The 22365-nt window shown below is 40.3% G+C and overlaps 1 protein-coding gene and 2 long non-coding RNA genes across 3 annotated transcripts; 1 reads left to right on the forward strand and 2 right to left on the reverse strand.

Annotated features, from left to right (window-relative positions):
* Window positions 1-334: 334 nt before the first annotated feature.
* On the reverse strand, window positions 335-6291 carry LOC106567794 (uncharacterized). The gene is made up of 7 exons (XR_014380176.1): window positions 6134-6291; window positions 4884-5040; window positions 4539-4671; window positions 4250-4357; window positions 3307-3783; window positions 3051-3143; window positions 335-2951 (listed from the first exon to the last, which is right to left on the reverse strand). It is a non-coding gene; the product is annotated as an uncharacterized LOC106567794 (long non-coding RNA).
* Window positions 6292-10817: 4526 nt separating this feature from the next.
* LOC145860079 (uncharacterized) lies at window positions 10818-14278 on the reverse strand. Its single transcript, XR_014380177.1, has 3 exons — window positions 14156-14278; window positions 12199-12263; window positions 10818-10937 (listed from the first exon to the last, which is right to left on the reverse strand). It is a non-coding gene; the product is annotated as an uncharacterized LOC145860079 (long non-coding RNA).
* Window positions 12991-19288, forward strand: LOC106567790 (putative ribonuclease ZC3H12B). Its single transcript, XM_014137530.3, has 6 exons — window positions 12991-13353; window positions 15599-16395; window positions 16537-16676; window positions 17063-17297; window positions 17383-17489; window positions 17587-19288. The coding sequence occupies exons 1-6, from the start codon at window positions 13156-13158 to the stop codon at window positions 19035-19037; spliced, it is 2928 nt and encodes a 975-aa protein (XP_013993005.1). The 5' UTR covers window positions 12991-13155; the 3' UTR covers window positions 19038-19288.
* The last annotated feature ends 3077 nt before the right edge of the window (window positions 19289-22365 follow it).

Below are 22365 nucleotides of genomic sequence, written 5' to 3' on the forward strand. Positions count from 1 at the left end.
ATGGCTTTGGGAAATGTCTGTTGAACGTCCGAATTAGTGAATATAAAACCAACTTTACCTCGGTGAAGTGTCTGTCCGTCCCGCCACTGATTAATGCCGTGTTCAAAACTGTGAACTATGAGGTGGATCGCTGAACCCAGTCGGAGATCGTTTCTTTACGAGTTCCCAGTTGTTTTGAATGCGGCAATAGGCTTTGTTTACACAGGCAGCCCAATCTTTTTTCCCACCAAATTGTTCGTTTGACCAATCAGATCAGCGCTGTGAAAAGATCTGATGTGATTTTTTTTTTACCAAACATATTTAGACCCCCCCCCAACCAAACGTTGACACCTACTCATTCCAGGGTTATTCTTTATTTTGTACTATTTTCTACATTGTTGAATAATAATGATGACATAAAAACGACTGAAAGAACACATATGGAATCATGTAGTAACAAATGTTATATTTTAGATTGTTCAAAATAGCCACCCTTTACCTTGACACTCTTGGAATTCTCTCAACCAGCTTCACCTGAAATGCTTTTCCAACAGCCTCGAAGGAGTTCCCATATTATTATAATAACACTACAAACATATGTCTAAAACTAGACAGAAAGCATGTTGAAATTATAATGGGTATATAATATATTATTTTTAAATAACAGTGCTTTTTCTGGTCTGCAAATTGAATGACGAACAGAAACCACTCCAAGAAATATTTTAAAATCTGTGCAGTTTGCCCACCCCTGATTAAATTGATTCCTTTTTACAAAATGGACTTTTGAAAATAAAAATTTGTAAAAAGTGAGAGAAAAGGCAGATACCAATTTATTAAAACATTCAATACCATTGCAGTAAAAATGAGAGGACATTGTTAATGAGCAAGAGAATCAATTAAAATCAATCAGTACATCGCAAAATAAAATCTTACTTTGGTCTATACTTTTACAGCGCATTCCCTTTGTTAAGGGAGTGTTTCAATAGCCCTGAGTCATGAAGCCTCAACATGTATGTCATTGAGTTGGCTTCCTGGGGATACGTAATACAACTTCGGCAAACATTCGTGTGCTACCTGTGAAATACCCATTTCTAAATACTTAAGTATTGGTGATTTTGAATAAATCCTAAATTATTACCCCCTCAAAAAGTTGAGGTCTTCAAAAAAAAACACACACAGAGCAAAAAAAGAAACATCCCTTTTTCAGGACCCTGTCTTTCAAAGATCATTCGTAAAAATCCAAATAACTTCACAGCGTCATTGTAAAGGGTTTAAACACTGTTTCCCATGCTTGTTCAATGAACCACAAACAATTAATGAACATGCACCTGTGGAACAGTCGTTAAGACACTAATAGCTTACAGATGGTAAACTGGTAGGTAGGCAACTTAGGACACTAAGAGGCCTTTCTACTGACTCTGAAAAACATCAAAAGTAAAGATGCCCAGGGTCCCTGCTTAGGACGGACAGCTGATCGCCCTCGCAGTGGCAGACCACGTGTAACACCTGCACAGGGTCGATACATCCGAACATCACACCTTCAGGACAGGTACAGGATGGCAACAACTGCCCAAGTTACACCAGGAATGTACAATCCCTCCATCAGTGCTCAGACTGTCCACAATAGGCTGAGAGAGGCTGGACTGAGGGCTTATAGGCCTGTTGTAAGCACAAACCCACCATCGCTGGACCAGACAGGACTGGCAAAAAGTGCTCTTCACTAACGAGTCACGGTTTTGTCTCACCAGGGGTGATGGTTAGATTTGCGTTTATCGTCGAAGGAATGAGCGTTACACCGAGGCCTGTACTCTGGAGTGGGATCGATTTGGAGGTGGAGGGTCCGTCATGGTCTAGGGTGGTGTGTCACAGCATCATCGGACTGAGCTTGTTGTCATTGCAGGCAATCTCAACGCTGTGCGTTACAGGGAAGACATCCTCCTCCCTCATGTGGTACCCTTCCTACAGGGTGCCAGCCATACTGCTCGTTCTGTGCGTGATTTCCTGCAAGACAGGAATGTCAGTGTTCCGCCATGGCCAGCGAAGAGCCCGGATCTCAATCCCATTGAGCACGTCTGGGACCTGTTGGATCGGAGGGTGAGGACTACGGCCATTCCCCTGAGAAATGTCCAGAAACTTGCAGGTGCCTTGGTGGAAGAGTGGGGTAACATCTCAGAGCAAGAACTGGCAAATCTGGTACAGTCCATGAGGATGCACTGCAGTACTTAACGCAGCTGATGGCCACACCCAATACTGACTTACTTTGGATTTTGACACCCCCCCCCCCCCCCCCTTTGTTCAGGGACACATTATTCCATTTCTGTTAGTCACATGTCTGTGGAACTTGTTCAGTTTATGTCTCAGTTGTTGAATCTTGTTATGTTCATACAAATATTTACACATGTTAAGTTTGCTGAAAATAAAACGCAGTTGACAGCGGGAGGACGTTTCTTTTTTTGCTGAGTGTTTTATATATATATATATATATATATATTTTTTTTTTATGCTAAAGAAATGTTCAACATATATGGCTGCTAAAGAATTTGATCATCGTAGCATCAGAAAAAGTATCCAAAAAGTATCTGGTTTCATCATTAAGGCTGTAATTTGCTCAGTCAAATCTCCTTGGAGATTATACCCCATTTTTAAAGTGTCCATCAGGACTCAATCTTAATTGCTTCAGTGTTTATTTCAGAGGAACCTTGTCCCTCCTCTTTGCCATCTGGAGTCTTAATGGCAACAACTGTGCCCTTTGTGGCAGTAACTCCATTTTCTGTGGCTGCTGGTTTCACCTGCTCACTCCCTGCAGTAGGCACCAACTCTATTCCAGCCTCTACTGCAACAGGACAATTCATCAGTGGTTTAGCATCTTCGGTTGTGTGGCCAATCAATATAGGAGACAATGAGGTTTGTTCAGGTTATGTGCCTTTTGGACTGCCCTGGTCTGCTAAAACCCCATCCATGACTGCCAGCTGCTAGAGGAATGAAAACATTGGGAAAACTTATTCAAGCCACCCCAGAAAGCCTTTACATGAGCAATTAAAAAAATATATATACACAGTATATCCACTTACTCTCTGGAGATCTGTCATTTTCTTCTCACCCTCTGCCTTTTTCTGTGTTATGGTTAGCAGGTGATCCAGAATGGATTGCTTTGGCTGCATGCCCTTGTCAAAATGATTATACATGCCACACCAAAACATGCCACATAAATCCATGCCATATATTCTAACACAACTCAAATGTTTGCAAATATATTCTATACACCTATTGAGCCATTGGCAATAAATTGCTTAGAGTTGAAAACTCTGTATAGAAACCAATACATACTTGAAATTCAATGGTGATGTGCGTGGCCTCAGAACTTCCCTTCCTAATGAGCGCTTGTACAGAGGATTTCTGTACCGAGGGCATTTCTCCCAGAGAAATGGCCAAACCGAGAAGGTGCTCTCCTTAAGTCTGAAAGTGAACAACTTATCCTTACACTTAAACAGATACAAATTCTAAAACAGTTTGACGCCAGGAAATTCTGTCATGGAAATGACTATTACAGAAAAGTAAAATCAGATGTCTGCATAGACACTGCAGTTTATTTCAGGGAGTCCTCACCACATCTCTTCTCGCTCTCTTTGGTAGTTGCCAATGAAGTTTCCAAACTGGCAGGCATAAACATTGTTGTGGATTTCCAAAAGGTACTTTTCGTTGTACTCAAAGCCACAGGGGTACTGCTCCATGAGATTCCAAAGACATTCAATAAACTGGGTGAATACAGGGGACTCCTTGGGATCCCTGTCCACATGCCCACACCTACAAATCAATATTACATCCGTTCTCTTAGTATGGCCTAGATGCACCATGAAGATCTTAACTTATGACATCCTGGTTTTATTTTGTCCGATAGTTCAATTATTTTAGTCTCAAAGTTCACTAATTTAGCATACACTAATGATTGGACACCAAAATGGTTAAATGACTAACCTTGTACAAAGTTATTACCTTTGTGTAAACTCATGACCCATACATATCCATTCTTTTTCTATCAAAACCTTAAAAGAACCCGATTGAGAGGTTAAAATGTATAGACGATTAAAAAAAAATCATTATACTGGATAGCGCAGAGCCACATCATACATGCTAGAGTAAAAAGTAGATGCAAACATGATCATTTGTGGATTTTAATACATTTTTTCATAGGTTATAGGTACCTAATAAGAATGTTTAATTTCAACACAGCAACACAAAGGAGATGGCTACATGGAAGGATGTCTATTACCTTAGCTAGAAACTCCAGCATCCATCACAGCCTTGATGTGACGCAGCCAACCAGAATTCTCCAGTCCCGTCAAGTAGTCAGTCATTGTTGGAGACTTCATAGCACACACTGAAAACAGACAACCAGGCACCTTATAAACTGGAGGCTTTGTTAAGCATGAACTTTGCCTCGTCTTTTCATGCTGCAAAATGACTTGAGTTTTACACATAAGTATATGATTAATAAATAAAAACCACTACACCCAAAGATTGTGGTTCATCCTTTTTTATGTGAGACCAATGATAGTAACCTTTTAGAAGCTTCTGCAGACTGTTTCTCATGACATGGATATTCTCGATGCCCACAAACTGAAAGCGGATGTTTGAGTAGTTGTCCTCATTCTCGTATGCCTTCCCTACTGCTCTATTGGCCATGGCATTCAACTTGAAACAAAAGAAAGGCAGGACAGTTTGGGTTAGGGTTGAGCAAAATACAACAGGGGGAATTAACTAAGCCAACTAAGCCTACATCTATCCAGTGCCTTCATAGCTGTGAACATCAAAGGGGTACATGGTTTTATAAAGGGCCAGGGGTGTTTTCATAGCACGTACTTTGGCGCTCACCACTTGCCATGATATCTGAACAAATGTCATACCTAGGTTTCCTTGCGAGTGTTACAGGGGTTTCTGTGAGATAGAGAGTGCCAGTGGCTGGCTTCATTGCAGTGTATGGCTCTAACAATTTCACTTCTTCCACCGGTCATTTCAAATAAAAATATATATTAGGTCAGATTGAGGTCCACAGTCAGTTCTCTGAAAAACAAATATCAGCAGGTGAATGAATGGCTGAGAAATATTTCCAAGCACTCCTACTAAAACAAGCAACAGGAAATCCTGGAGACCTAGAGGTTCCAACACAGGGATCACAGATAGAACAATGAGACAGATATTACACCAGAAGTGTGAACCATCCATGTTTCCACTCACTACTACCAAATATGGTAATGAGGAAGCCCAGTGGCCAGCAGTGGTAGATGATGATTTTTGGCTGACATTATGCACATTTTCTCATCAATGAAACATTTGATCTCAATACTGTACTTTTCTGTTCCCACATCTAGAATCTGTTACAAACAGAGCGGACTAAGTTTGGTAGATTTTACAATTTGGCAAAGTAAAAAAATTAATAATAACTGTTGTTTAGGAGTGCAAGGGCGAATTGAGTTATCGGGACTCCCGAGTGACACAGCGGTCTAAGGCAATGCATCTCAGTGCTTCAGACGTCACTACAGACACTCTGGTTCGATTCCAGGCTGTATCACAACCGGCCGTGATTGGGAGTCCCATAGGGTGGCGCACAGTTGGCCCCGCATCATCCGGTGTAGGCCATCATTGTAAATCAGAATTTGTTCTTAACTGACACATACATACGAACAGCTACTCTAAAGTGAGCATGTTAGAGTAGCTGTTCCCTAATGGAATATGCAAGTTCATGCTAGAACACCCCAATAGGATCTCGCTAGCTCGTGCTTGGCTCTGCCCCCGTCCTTGCTGGTTCTTCCCACTATGACTCATTTGTTCTCATTGGAATCGACAAGCCGTTGTCTACCTTGGGTTAGTTATACAATCTTTGCAGGGATGTAATTTAGTTAACTAGCTTGTTGCTGCTTGTAGTGACTGTGTTAGTCTCATGAAACCCAGAGCCATGCATTTAATACATTTCTCTGATGACACAACTAGCAAGTTACTAACTTAAACCAATGCCCAAATGGCTATAACAGACTTAATAACTGGCTAAATTAAAGAACAAGTAGACGTGTCAATTAAAACTGTCCTAGGAAATTTAACAAGTTATACTGGCTAGTGAAGTTAATGTTCGCGTAGTTTCTAGCTAGTGGTCACTTACCTTTGGCGTTAAAATGTGCTCCATTGTCCTATGGATGCTGGTCTAAACCAGAATTTTTTTCACCGCGACTTTTTTTCTTATAGTCTTTTGCCATTTCCCGAGGAAACGATTTTGCACGTTAAGCAATTCTGTGTCCCTGCCGAGCAAAAAACGGGGGTTGCGTTCCAGGTCGCCTTATTTGTGGGGAACTGTAGACGAGGAATTAAGGCTGCGTTTACACAGGCAGCCCAATTCCGGTATTTTTCCACTAATTGGTCTTTTGCCCAATCACATCAGCGCTGATCTGATTGGTCAAAAGACAAATTAGTGGAATACGATCAGAATTGTGCTGCCTGTGTAAACGCAGCCAAAGTTAGTAAAATTTGACAAGGTTGCCGTTTTCAAATCCATGCAGCCATGTGTCATATTTTGCTGCGGTAGGAAAATGTATACAGGAAAATATACCCTACCACGCACACCGGCATTATTTGGTGTGCCTTTATACAGCATGTCTGGACATTGCATGCACTTGCTGAGACTGCTTATTGGCTTGTTCAAACACCCTTAACACTTTACTATGTTTTGTGTCTGTTTGCTCTGATTTTAGCAAGGTTAAAATACCAACATTGTGCTGATATGAGATATTATTGTACGGGTATTAGTAATTTCAATTATATGAAATACAACACTTGATTAAACCATAAGAACACACAAAGAACATAGCCAAAAGCTTTAATTAACAATGTTGATAAGAGGTTATGAATGCATTCATGGAATATCACTTACTGTATTAGAACGTCAAGATGGATATTCTTATTATCATGTGGAGGGCCTTTTTCCTAACCATAACCTTATTCTCCTAACCTGCTACGAAAAGGCCATTTTAACATAAACTGTACTCTATCTAGTCAAAACCGTTTGGGTGAGGTGTTGCAGGGTGGCCCATGATTTGCCTAATTACTTGGGAGGACCCCCATTGATAGCCCTATTATCATCTGAATGACTCTTTTACTTACCTCCAGATTTATAACCTGATAACTGAGAAAATGTCATTGCTGATTGAAAAACCATTTTAATAAAATGTGGGGCATTGATTGTCCTTTTGTCAAAATAATCACAAATAAAACAACCTGTTGAATTAGTGAATCTGAGTAAATTTACCTTTGGGAGCTCTGTTGCTAATTTATTACACCAGATTTGTTATATTCTCATAATATATTTGAGTGAAAGAATTTGGTGAATGCTAGTACATGCTAGTCTAAATGAGTCTTCATAGTCCTCAATTACTTTTACTTCAATTTAATTTATAATACTGACTTAACTCAAACTCGAAACCTGAGCGACTGGAGAATCCTGGTCATGTCATCATGTTATTAGCAGAGATTAGGAATAGCACAAAGAGAGTAAATTGCGATTGTCTAAAGTGCCTAACAATTAGCATTCAACAAACAATGCCAGCCAGTTTAAGGTTTGTGATGCTAATTCAGCAAGCTTGTTTCACGGAGGCTGATTTGCTAGTAATGGCCCTTAATTTAATGTTGCAATGGATTTCTGCGATATGGCATATAGGAGATGTATTTTTTCTTCCTGCTCTTGTCTAATAAATATGAATGTAGAGGTTAGGTGCTTATATACAGTAGTGTAAAGTACTTAAGTAAAAATATTTTAAAGCACTACTTAAGTCGTTTTTTAGGGTATCTGTACTTTACTTTACTATTTATATGTTTGACAATTTTTACTTTTACTTCACTACATTTCTAAAGAAAATAATTAACTTTTTACTCCATACATTTTCCCTGACACCCAAAAGTACTTGTTATATTTTGAATGCTTAGCAGGACAGGAAAGTGTCCAAATCACACTCTTATCAAGGCAACATCCCTGGTCATCCCTACTGCCTCTGATCTGGCAGATTCACTAAACACACATGCTTGGTTTGTAAATTGTGTTGGAGTGTACCCCTGGCTTTCCTTAAATAAAAAAAACAACAAAATGGGCCATCTGGTTTGCATAATATAAGGAATTTGAAATTATTTGTACTTTTACTTTTGATACTTTAGTATAATTTAGCAATTACATTTACTTTTCATACGTAAGTATATTTAAAACCAAATACTTTTAGACTTTTACTCAAGTATTATTTTACTGGGTGACTTTCACTTTTACTTGAGTAAATTTCTATTAAGGTATCTTTACTTTTACTCAAGTACGACATCTGGGTACTTTTTCCACCACTGCTTATATAAGGACATAAAAAATGTATTGTATCTTGACTGCTATCAATAAGAAACCTGTCACCTTATTATTGCAATACAGCAACAACATTTGATTAGGATAGCTAGGTGTTTGATGTCAAAGTTTGATATTATTCAATTGACCTTACTTCTGTATATTATTGAGAAAGCATGTACAAACAACGTCACTTGGCTACAGCTCATTAGGTAAATGGGAATGCAGCACTTCTCCGGGTGTGGTACAGACAGTGTTTGACCTCCTAAACCTAGACTTAAAAATTAGTGGCAAGATAAACAGACTCATTATCACCACCCCAGTCGGCTCCAAGCTCTGACAAGCGTACTGTTTTCACAGTTTGTTTACTCTACCCTGTTGGTTGGGGGTTGGAGGATTAAATGACTAAATGTAATCAGTATTTCTTCTGCCTAGTATCTTACGCTATCCAGTTAGTATAATAATCAGACAGACCAGGCTTAGGCCTACATTGACATAGCCAGTCCATGAAACCCTAAACGGTAAAAGCAACCACCACAGTAAATTAGAACAATATTAAAGGGGCAATCTGCATTTAAAAGAATAACAACGTGTCTCCCCACCAATACATATCTATGGATGCAAGAACTGACCATCCTAGAAATCAAAATGAAAGTTTTAACCATGTTTTGAGGATATATGGTGTTTGTTTACAATTACATTGTTAAAAAACAATTGAGTAAAACAAGGTCACTTTGCTACCATCTAGCAGAGACAGTACAGGTGCATCAAAGCCGGGACCGAAAGAAGCTGTTTTTCAGTCTATCTCCAGGCCATCAGACTGTTGAACAGCCATCACGCCATCTCCTGTAGTATAAGTGAGAGTAGTAAGCAGAACTTCTAAGTAAGAGACAAAGATAGACTCACTCACACATAACACACAAACACACACAGTCAACCCTGCTGACCCATGTATATATAGACATTAAACACTGGACCGTTTATTTTATATTGTTTTTCACACTGCATATTCATATACTGTAATCTCATATGGCTCATTCAAATATATCTACAACTGTACATTGCATTTTTGTTACACTGTTAATACTCACCGCATATTTATATACTGGATTCTTATTTATATACTGGATTACATACTGTATTCTCATTCATATACTGTATTCATCACATCGCTCATTCTTATATATCTACTACTGTACATTGCATTTTTGTTACAATGTTTATATACACCGCCTGTATTTATATACTGGATTCTTAACATAGCTCACTGTAATATACTGTATCTACTGCTGTACATATCATTCTTAGTATATCTTTCTGGTGTATATACACAGCATGCATTTGGATTACTGATACAGTGTTATTTGATACAGTGTTAACTGGATTTGTCCTAACCTTCCTGATTTCTTATTTTTTAGTATTGGATTATTATTGAGAAAAAATGTATGAAATGTATGCATTCACTACTGTAAGTCGCTCTGGATAAGAGCGTCTGCTAAATGACTAAAATGTAAAAAATGTAAAATGTTATTATTTCTGTACTTGTTTGACATTTTTACTGCATTGTCAGGAGCTAGTAACACAAGCATTTAGCTGCACCCACTGTAACATCTGCTAAACTGTGTATGCTACCAATAACCTTTGATTTGAGGTTATATTTGGAGTTTTGATGGTGTATGACAGTTGAAGTAAGGTCATGAGGCATTTATAAGTTATATTCTTCAAGAATCAGAGGGTATATATCATTAATTTTAAAGATTGAAAGTCTACATTGTAGTATCAAACAAATGCTCCCTCCCTCAACTCCTCACTTTATTTTTGTTTGCACTGAATGCAGACCTCTCCATTTTCTTCCAACAACTTTCCAAAGAAATATGCAAGGTAACACATAACACCCAGACCTCACATTGCTATTTTGAATATCTAATTGAGTATGGCTGGTTGAATTTGAATGAACATTGAAAAAAAAAAAAATCTCCAGTAGCCTATTAGCCCATATAGTATTGTCTCCTTATCCAAAAGTGCAGACAGGTCTTGGCCTGGGGCATGCCTACATGAAATTAGCAAAGTAATGGCTCAAGCCCCTCCCATATTAGGCACACAATAGGTGTGAGGGAGAGGGGCAGAGGATAAAACAGAGGTGAAATAGCCACATACTCACATTAAGTTCACAGATCTGCCTTGCTTCACAACTTGACCATTGACTGGATAACATATTTTTTTCATTAATTGAATTGTTGTTGATATTTCATTGACCATTTTCTTCCCAATTGTGAGCATGTCATTGGGCTTTTGATTTGAACTTTTTGAAGCTCCAAACAACTGTTTCACCAATTGGGTGTGAGGGTTTTTCCTGTCATACAAGATGCGTTTTTTAGTTGCTTTATATTTATTTTTCTCTTTGATGCACAAACATATTGTGGCCAGCTCAGGGGAGTATTGCCATGGCTGGTCCAACTCTTACAAGATCTGGCACAAGGGCTTCCAGTGTCCAGAGCAGTATGACGGCCAGGACGCAAAGTACTGCTGTGGGACCTGTGCGCTCCGCTACTGTTGCATGGCTGCGGAGGCAAGGCTGGATCAGAGCTCCTGTGACCTGGAAGAATTTTTTGAATTTGAAAACGATAACACAATCAACATGACACCAACAGGTAAGATTTTGTGTCAACATTTTCTATTTTTTGGTGTATTCAACATTTAAACTGTAATGGCTACATTATCTCTCCCTTGGAAAGGTTAAAGCATTTCTGTTAGAAGTAAATAGCAGGCATAGTAATTTTGGTTCAATGTATACAATTCATCGATCGTGCTTTGTGGTTCAGCATTTACATTTTGTTCTATCTTTTTTCCCCTCCAGTACCCGCCTACTTGCCATTTGTGATAGTTGTGAGCACATTTCTGTCCTTTGTGCTACTTGGTACCATTGTGTCCATATGTTGCTGCCAGTGCCTAAAGCCAAAGGCACAGGATCGTCAAAATGCATCAGCACCCTTCCAGACCAGCCTGTTGGAATCTGGAGGGCCATCTCCAGAGAGCATGACTCCATCTCGCCAGTCTAGTTCCAGCTCAACAGGAAGATCAACTTTGGCACCCCCAAGACAACCAACCACCTCCACTCCTGGCACTGATGTCAACGTAAACATGTATGTTGCACCTTTGAATAATGGATACCCTGTTTCAAGCACACAGTCTAACCAGTATGTGCCTCATCCGCAGCCCCCTGGTCCATTCTATCAGCCATATCTAAACTATGGGATGCCCCCAGAGCACACTTTGCTAATGGCTCCATTCTTAGATAACCGCTCAATGTACGGACACCAACTGGTCCATTCCATCCCTCAGGCTCCAATGCACACAGAACAGTTGTACACAGGTGTCACAATATGAAGCGATTACACTATGGACAACTTTTTGCCTCATGACAGTCATTTGTGAGTGCCCACTTGCCGTGTCTAAGAGTTATTTATGGAATGTTTATTTTTCACTGATTTCAGTGTATATTTATGAGTGTAAATAAAATGTATTTTTAACTTTTTTTGTCTTAAATCTTAACTCTGATCCTGTAATAAGGATTCCAAACAGTCTAAAATCCCACTGTACTATAGTGACTAATACATAGCATGACAATCATCCCATAGGGCTATATTGTCAAAAGTAGGCCTACTCATGATATTGCAAAGTTAATAATATGCTATTTCGAAGACGCTTTTTACGAATGGGTACCATGATAGAATGCTAGAACAATAGCCTTCCAATGTTTTGGGCTGCAAACAAGCTTTGTCTTCAGGATGGCCAGAAGATTTGGAGTTGAAGTCTTTTGTGATGTATCCCAGATGTTTTAAAAAGAGTGTACTTACTGGTGTGTGGGGAAAAACAGCGGGAGGGAAGTACAATGGATGGAGGTTGCAATCTCTGAATAAACCTAGGTAAAGAGGGGATTGTGGTAATCTCTTGAAAATTAGTTGGGGGAAGTAAAGGATAAGTACATAGGAGGGCACAGCTTGGGGTTCAGAGGATGCGCACAGATAATCAACTACCTTATGACAGTCATTAGTGTCGAGGCTAAAAACAGTTTTACATAGGACATTGTGATACAGTAGCCTAGATTATATTTACATTTAAGTCATTTAGCAGACGCTCTTATCCAGAGCGACTTACAAATTGGTGCATTCACCTTATGATATCCAGTGGAACAACCACTTTACAATAATAAGACAATAAGGGATGGGGGGTAGTATTTAGTAAGACATGCACATTTCAGTTCAACATGCACATTTCAAATGATAACAGCCTGTAGATGCAATGCCCATCAAACCCAGAGTTATTATGATATTTGAGGCCACGTGAGTCAGCTAATACTTTTAAAAGTTTGCTGAAAATAAATAACCAAATTGAATATGCAGTTAAAACAGTCTGTGCTGATTAAAGTAGACTGGCTTTATGAGGTGGTAATTCCTTCTGCAGATATTCTAAAATATGATCATCTTTGCAGCGGGATTGCAAAAAGACGACCTGGAACGGCCCCAGAATGTTTATTTTTAGTTTAGCAGACATTGCACGGAATCGGCGTCAGAGGGCGTCCTACTTGTTGCTAAGAGACAGTCTGTGGGAGGCTGTCAGAAATGATGAAGGGAGGGGATGATGAATGATATTTAGCTAGCTGTAATGTTCGTGAATAGACTGTAATAGCTAGCTAGCTATATAACTTCAATACATCTTCTACTTTACTACATTCTGAACAAAACATCACAACTAAGCAATTCGTTAGACAGCTGAGTGCGTTGTATTTGTGGGTCGTTGATTTATCATAATAAATGGTTTTGGAGCTGGCAGTGCCCGCAAATGCAGGCCCATTGCTTCACCGCTCCATCCAGCACATTGAGCGTATTTTCCGGGTGAGGGTCAGCTACGGATCCGCTGAGTCAAACTGCGACAGCGCAAATGTCAGCACCAGCAATATAATCATAGTTCGTGTCGGAGAGGGCGAGGAAGATGACTGCACCAAGGCAAAAGTATGTAACTTTTCTGGGACGTTAACATATGCTTTGTGTTTAACAGCCTATCTATCTCTGGACTGGAGAGTAACGTTCGCTAGCTAGCAGGCTAATGTTTGCAGCTAACTAGTACTAACTAACGTTAGCCTATTACGCTCATCTGTTGTTGCACTGGAGTTGGTAACTGACTAGAGTTACATGTTTACATGTAACGTACTGTCATTTTTGTTTTCAGTCTTATGTTGCTAACGTTAGCTAGCTAGTATACGTTAACTAACGTTCCTGCTACATTCTTAGCTAACTAGCTAATAGTAGCTAACGTTAGCTACTTCGCAAACGTAGTTAGCTAGTGCTATACAACTTGTTTGAGTATTTTTTTTGCTCTGAATAGATGCCATTTTTACAGTGCCAAAATTGACCTAAATGATGTGGTTAATTTCTGTTGGACGCTTTTCAGCTAATGTGTTAGCTAGCTAGTGTCTACAGGTCTCGATTTCATCTAGCCAACGACGTTAACGTTACCAGTAATGTATGGGAAATATGATCACGGGTATTTATATCTTTGATATGATTGTGAGCTAGCTAGTAGTATTAACTAGCCCAGCTAGCTAGCCTTTGCACGAATGTTGCTGAAACATGATGCCAAATGTGCTAAATAAACTCGTAGGATCTTGCTATCTATCTAATCAGTATTAGCTCACCTTAGAATGGATTCATTGGTGTCTAACGTTCATTCTGTAAGCAGCACCAGCTACGAACATTTTGCAAACCTCATCATAGTTACTTAAATGACCCCTTATTTGAGATCGTTTTGACTTACTCATCGTGTTGTGTGCTTTAGAAACCTCCATTACTGCAGCATATCTGTACTTTGCAGCTTCGCTGTGGGGCCACAGCTTCCATTTACGTTTCAGCTTGACCAACCATCTAGTGCTTCTGAAGGCACATGTTCCACTTGTTGCTATGAGACAGGGTTGCACAAGTCTGTGCATGTGCAGTGCTTTAGTCTTGTGGCCTTGCTGTGTCTCAGCCTGTTCTGTGGAGGGGGAAAAGGATGGGGCTTCTTTGCTGTTATGCCATGTCGTGCCAGGGAAATTCCAACACATCAGTATTGTGTGGGGTAGCTACCAGGTTTCCTATATATACACAAATGTCTTTGTGTTGATGTTGTGAGGGCATCTGAAAATAATCTGCCACTTTTGTTATTGAATGTGCTCGTCTCTTCCCAATAGGTTATTGTTCATATCGTGTATAGTCTAGCTATATTTGTTTTAAGGATCAAGTACAGTAGTTTCATTCCACCACTTTCTCAGGCCAGATCTAGTCTATTATCTTATGTTTTCTATAGTCTTGACTCTCACTATCTTTGATAAGAGGCGGGGAAATAAGTAGGCTCTATAAGTAAGTAAGTAAATAAAACATTTAGGCTCATCATAAGGCTCATTATATTATTTTTACCCTTTGCTAGAAGAACACCATAGAAAGACTACTAGAGATGGACATTTTCTGTTTTCATGTGATTATCAAATGTCTATTTTTCCCTTAGCTTTGGCTCTTGACAATGTGGTGGTTAGGATACAATCTGTATAAAACTGGGGAAAATATGTAGCAATGTACTGAATTAATGCTTTTGTTGTGTTTGTTTCTTACATTGATTTATGCGTCTTATATTACTAGTGTTTTACATTGTAAATCTCATATTTTGAGGCATGCTACGTTAACCATGTTTGCCAGGCTGCCTAGAGAAAGATGGACTGTGTTCTGTTAGTCGTGACTGCTAAAAAGCAGTTAGCTGATGACAGGGCTGTGTTGCTAGGCAACCCATTTCATGGGCTGAGCCTCTTGAAGCACTAATGGAAGTAGCTAGCTATCTACTATCTGCAAGACCTGACGAAGTACCGGTTTCAGGAGCACATGCAATCCGTTTCCATTTGTTTTAAAGCACTTGGGTCTGTATGCATATTTATTGTTTAAATGCTCATGTAATCTCATGCATCTCAGCCTTTACATTATGAAAATGGATAAGATTGATATTTTATTTGAACAGGGACGGATACAATTAACATTGACACATCAATTTATTGAAGAGTCTGGTGCATTGCACCATTCCAGTTTTTACTTTTCATGGGCCTTAGATTTCCTCTGAGGCCATACTTAACATTTACACACGAATTAGACATGCATTGAATCTTGTACTTGTAGACAGGGATGACATTTGGCCAGTTTGGTGATTTATTGACAATTACCCTTTGTTTTCCTCCAGGATTACATAGTGTCCTTAATTTCGCCAGCTCACCGAAAGAGAGAGCGTCTAACGTTGGCTTTACACATACAGCTGGCTGCACTGAAGTCAGCCATCGAGTATGATTCTCAGGCTGTGGTGGAGGTGAGGGAGCATGTGGTGGACATCTCCGGTGGCGAGAGGAACGTGATGACGGCATGGTCGATGGTGGAGAAGATCAAAATGGAGAAACACCCATGCAGGGAAGAGGCCCCTGAGCTGACTGAGGCCCAGCAGCCCAGTGGGGAGTCTGAGGAGGGAAGCAGCTCAGAGAGCGAGTCAGAGGAGCAGCATCAGCTGCAGCTGAATAGCGGCAGCTGTAAGAGGAAAGAGCCATTCAGTGCCACCAAGCCTCACCGGCAGCTCTGTCGCTCTCCATGCCTGGACCGGCCCAGCTTCTCCCAGAGCTGCACTCTACCAGAGCTCCGCATTGAAGACACCAAAGCCGCTGCAGTGCTCAAACATGCCAGCGACAAGGAGTACCAAACCAAGATGGAGTTTGCCTTGAAGCTGGGATACTCAGGTGAACAGGTGGAGACAGTGCTGAACAAGTTAGGGGCTGCTGCCCTTATCAATGACATTCTGGCTGAGCTTGTAAGGCTTGGTAATAAAGGAGAACCGGAGGTTCAAGCCAGCAGTAACACCAGCACGTTCGTCTCCCGTGGAGGCCCCTGTGTCAAAGAGGCTGTCAGTCCGGAGGTGTCACTTGAAGATGATTCTGTGGATCCTTATGATAATCTCAGGCCTATCGTCATTGATGGATCGAATGTGGCGATGAGGTAAGTCTCTATTAGACGCACACAATCAAAACAAATCTCACCTCATGCAGAATGTTCTAAACCATCTGTTTTTTTTATGGCTGTAATTGAATTAGCTTTACAAGCAGACCTTTTACTAGATTTGGTTGTTTTGTTTTGTAGCCATGGAAACAAAGAGGTCTTCTCTTGCCTTGGTATCCAATTGGCTGTTGATTGGTTTGTGGAGAAAGGACACAAAGACATCACAGTGTTTGTTCCTGCCTGGAGGAAAGAGCAGTCGAGACCTGATGCCCCCATTACAGGTACTAAAGCTCTACTTCAATTAGCCACATTAGACAAGATGGTTTCTAAAAATTGTGTCTGTGTTGGGGGAGGGGTGGGGGGTATCTGTGTGTGTGTGTGTGTGTGCTTTTTTTATCAACACGTTTGGACATTGAGCTCCATTTTCCCCATGCAAAAAATCACGTCCCACAGTTAGAAAAATAACTAACATTTTAAGTATATAATTTTGAATAAACAATAACATGAGTTTGGATAAATGTTTAGCCACAATTAATTTGAGTTTGTTTTCAAATGCAATGCATATGAAAATGTCAATGTGAAACCACAGGTACATAGGCCTACATTGTTCTGTGTAACAATTTGTACACTGTTGTTCTTCACTGATTTAATGCTTTTCTTTTCACAGACCAAGACATTTTGCGGAAGCTAGAGAAAGAAAAGATCCTAGTGTTCACCCCATCTAGAAGAGTCCAGGGAAGGAGAGTGGTGTGCTATGATGATCGCTTCATAGTGAAGCTGGCCTGTGACTCTGATGGCATTATTGTGTCAAATGACAACTACAGGGACTTACAGAACGAGAAGCCGGAGTGGAAGAAGTTCATAGAGGAGCGGCTGCTGATGTACTCATTTGTCAATGATAAGTAAGTCATCAGAGCCCTCAGCGACTTGGGTAGGGAGTATAATTAACTACAGAATAACTAAGCATATTCTCCTTTTATGTTTCAGATTCATGCCACCTGATGATCCTTTAGGAAGACATGGTCCAAGTTTAGAGAATTTCCTCCGCAAGCGTCCTGTTGTTCCAGAGCACAAAAAGCAACCCTGTCCATATGGTAGGTTGTTTCAACAAATTATGATTGTATTTTTGTGGTTGTACTGCTGATGTCAATATTGTTTAACGTGTGCTCTATTTTATATCACCTTAAACAGGGAAAAAATGCACTTATGGACATAAGTGCAAGTACTATCACCCAGAGCGTGCAAACCAGCCTCAGCGGTCAGTGGCTGATGAACTGAGAGCGTTTGCCAAGTTGTCTGCTGTAAAGACAATGAGCGAGGGGGCCCTGGCCAAGTGTGGCAGTGGACCCACCACAGCTAAGGGGGACAGTGGCTCTGAGGCTAAACGTGTGGCCCCCAAGCGCCAGTCTGATCCCAGCATCCGCTCAGTGGCCTGCGAGCCAGAGGAGAGACTGTCTGCTGTCCGTAAGCCTGAGGCAAATTCTGTGCCTTCCCTCGTGTCTGCCCTCAGCGTGCCCACCATGCAGCCTGCCAAGAGCCACGGGGCTGGTGCCTTGAACACTCGATCAGCCAGCAGCCCAGTACCCGGCTCCCTCCAGTTCACCCACAGCTCCCTGGAGCACATGTCTAGTGTACAGTACCCACACCCACCCATCCTAGTCACCAACAGCCATGGTGCTTCTGTCACTTACAGTGAACAGTTTCCTAAGTACGATTCTGTGAGCACAGACCACGGATACTACTCTATGCTTAGTGATTTTTCTAACATGAGCATGAGCAGCATGCACAACGTGGACAGCTTCTGTAGCATGGAGCATGAGCATGGGATTTATCAGCGAAATCCCAGCCAGCATTGCCCTGAGCCCTGCCTCAGCCACTCTAACAGTGACTCCTTCTCCTCTTATGGGGAATTATACGTGAGCTCAGTGGACAGTAGCCTGGATGAGAGTATGAAGGGGCAGCAGCAGCAGTCTCCTGCACAGAGCAGACTCCAGGCCTTCTCCCATGGTGGGTTCCACCACGAGGCCCTGACCCGAGTGCAGAGCTATGGCCCTGAGGAGCCTAAGCAGGGTCCAAGCAGGAAGCAGTCCATATCCCATCTGGCACCGCATGTTCAGCACCCTGCTGTTGGGGCCAGGTCCAGCTGCCCAGGGGACTACCCCTTACCTCAGAATGTCCTCCCGTCACAGTCCTCGCAACCAGGACGCTCCCTGGGCATGACACGCATGGACAGCATCTCAGACTCCAGGCTGTACGAGAGTAACCCCATGAGGCAGCGGAGACCCCCACTGTGCCGCGAGCAGCATGCCAGCTGGGACCCGCTGCCCTGCGGCAGTGAATCCTATGGATACCACTCGTACCCCCTGAGTAACAGCCTGATGCAGCCGTGTTGTGAGCGGGTGATGGTCCGCAGCATGCCTGACAAGATGGAGCAGATCTGGAGGTCTCCGTGGGAGAACCCGCCTCAAGCCGAGCACCAGGAGCGCCATGTCATCCCAGAGCACCAGTACCAAACATACCGCAACCTCTGCAACATCTTCCCCGCTTTTGTGGTGCACTCTGTCATGGAGAAAAACCCTCATCTGACGGACCCACAACAACTCGCTGCCGTCATTGTCACGAAGCTGAGGTCTTGCCATTAAGTGTTTTTATTTCATTTTTGAAGCTACAATTGTCTGAATAGTATTATATTCTATATTTGAAGTTATTTGATTGTCATCAAAACAATTTCTCCTCATGAAATTCAGAAACCCCAAATCATTATAATCAAATGTAAGGGAAACTTTGACTGATGGTAAGATTATGTATTTGAATTTAAACGTAGTCATCTATCATTTGATACAGTGAGGAATTAGTTCACTATACCTAGATAATATTGTGCATATCTGACACTGATGTAAATACTATGTGACTTTGTTGTTTATTGTGCAATGATTTGTGGTAAAAGACAAGAGGGAAGTGAGTGCAACCATACCTCAGAGCATGAACTTTTACATTTTAATGGCCTTATATCTGAATGACCTCACTTCTCCAGTCATTGTTTAATGGATTTCAATGAATATCCTAATGTTGTCGAGGTCAGTCTCTTTTGCTTTTTAAATGTTAAGCACTGTAAGTATTTAGAATGATATATATTTTCTCAATCTCACTTTACAAAGCTACTATTTTGGTAGAACTTGTGAGTGCACGTATATAAGCAAGCCAAACTAGAACTGGGAAAGAGCAGACTTTAAAACACCTGTGCTCATATGACACATGAAAGCCATTTCAAAGCTGCTGAAATAATGCCAAAAAGATAGATAATCGACCTTGTCATTATAAAGCGATTATAGTTTTGATGCAGACAATTGATTGGATAGTAGTGTAACATCACACCAGTGTTGTAAGCCTTTCCTATGGTATATTGTATGGCTTGCAGTGTTGATTAGTTACATTAATGTAACTGTGTTACATGGACATTATTAGAATCATTTTGAGCATGTGTATATATCATTGGGACCTGGCATGTGACTTAATGGCACTTCCATTGTGTCTAACATGACTTATTTGTAATTACTAAGGAACTGGTTAAGTCTCTTCAGCAAAATGCTTTAAAGAAAAGCATCCGTTTCCTTATTAATGCTGAGAGACAACCCATGTAAATGAACACATGTAAAGAAAACAAAAAAACATTTCTGAATGTTATTTGCCCAAAAGAATTTTGGGGCTTTGTTGACTTTTGTTTTTTCATGAACTAAGAGCAGGCCATGTTGGGCCTGTTGTCTCTTCATGAGAAGGTGTGACACACTGCCTAAATGTTTCTTCCTGTGAAACACTCAGAATGCGAGGCTGCCGTCAGGGTTGTTTCTGGCATTTGGCTTACAGTTTGCGTGCCTACCTTTCCCCTCACTACTTTCCCTCACTTTTGAAAGGTTTCATTATGATGTGAAATGTGTTGGTTATAATATAATTTCTAAAGCTAGAGTTTCTTTTCTCAGTGAGTAAAATATGATCTGAAATCAAGGTCTTGGGCCATATCTAATGCACGTTAGTATTTAGTTTATTTTGACATGAGGTGCATGTTTCATATTTATGATGAGAGCGGAAGAGAGCCCCCCCCCTCCCATTTTGAAGTACCGCAAACAACAAAGCCTAAAATGTCTAGAAATGACCTTTGTTTGTTGATACAAATTGTATCTATTTCTTGATTGTAAAATATATTTATGAAATGTACAGTATCATTAAAAAGTTTTATTTAAGAAAAAAGAATACAATGCCATAATGTTTGTGACACTGTGTGTCACTGGGAGTAGCCCATTGGTATGTACTTTTTCTTACTGGGCACAGTAGTTTATTTACAGGGATACTTACGCGCTACATGGAAGTGCATAGATACCCTGTGTGCAGCTGTAAGCATCGTGTCCTTTCTCTGTATGTATTAATACTGAAATGACCACTCATTGTACAGTTTCAATGCGCTATTTAACTTGTTGCATCAATGTTTTTTGCTGTGTTGTAACCCAAGCAGCTTGGTAAAAAATGTGACCCCCTCTTTTTATCCATATATGCTCTATTCCTGTGTTGATACCATCTATATTTAAATGTATTGACATATTGAAAAACATGCCAAAACTGGTTAACTTTTAATTGCTGCACAGAAAACTGAATAGGTTGCAATGTCAGTCATATATGCTTGGGTTACGACACTTAGGGGGTTATTTATTAAATAAATACTTTAAAAAAGAGAATTTGACCCACATAATACTATATTCAACTCTTAGGCCACTGCCACAGTAAAGCCGAGTGACGGTGTGTCAGTATGATTTAGTATTTATGAGACAGCATCAATTACCTCTGATTGGACATGGGTAAAACATGTGGAAAAATATTTGATGGATAACCCCCTTTTTTGGTGACAAGATAACTATTGATTTGTGGCTTACTTTAGAAATCTGGCACTCTCACCAATGGCACTTGATCTAGCCTTAAGTATTTTAAAGCATGTGAGAGTATATTGGTTTAAATTCTATTGTTTCAAATGAGAAATTGTATTTTTGCTGTGAGCCTTTGTAATTACATTGAATTTACAAGATAGGCCTGTTTGTGATGACTGACTTCAGTCTGATATTGGTGGTCTGAGCAACATGCAGTTGATTTTGTTGGAATTGAACACAGCAGGTAGATGTTTGGAAAAACTACAGATATTTCCAATGTGTAGATTAACCTTTAATTGTGTTCTAAATATATCAGCTTACCTGAAATGGTATATTCTCATACACCCACAATATAAATTCTCAGGTACTATGAGATTTTACAACAAAAACAATATTGGTGTGCTATTATGAATGATAACTGCGCTTACAAAGTCAGATTTGTGAATTAGTGCAGCTCTCATGTCCTAAAGTTAAATTGAACTGTCTTGTATTGTGGTTTTGCAATGTAAAAGGGTTATAAGAGTGAGTTGACAACTAGGCTGTGTGTTATGAGCTCCAGTAGTTTGTTCTATTCTATGTTGAATTAAATGCATTGCTTTTAAAATTGTTTTAAGTGACAAAACATGAACTCTTTGGGTCTGTTGGCTCAAACAAAATGTAAGTCTCAATGACGAAGTGTTTGTTTCCTCAAATAAAGCAAGACTATGTTTATACAGTGTTCTTTTGTTGGCCGTGTCAAGTGTTCTCTTTCAGATGTCCAACGGAATTTTGATATTCTACAGCAGGGCCAGCAGAAGGGTTCTGGATGGCTGCTGAAACGAGTCACCATTGTTATAAGAACTTGTAAGTAAGCATTTAAATGCTACTGTGTCCTGTGCATGTGACAAACTTTGATTTGATTCTTGTGCCACACACTAGATTTCCAGAACAATGTTCTGACTGACTATAAATTCATAAGAATTAGAATTAAGAATTATGTTAACAGGGATTCAGGAACCTTCCGTTTGCAACTAAGATGGAATTTAATATTTAAATCAAAAGAACGTGATACAATGTC

The sequence above is a fragment of the Salmo salar genome, chromosome 13, assembly GCF_965601325.2.
Source record: "Salmo salar chromosome 13, fSalSal1, whole genome shotgun sequence".
Classification (NCBI taxonomy): domain Eukaryota; kingdom Metazoa; phylum Chordata; class Actinopteri; order Salmoniformes; family Salmonidae; genus Salmo; species Salmo salar.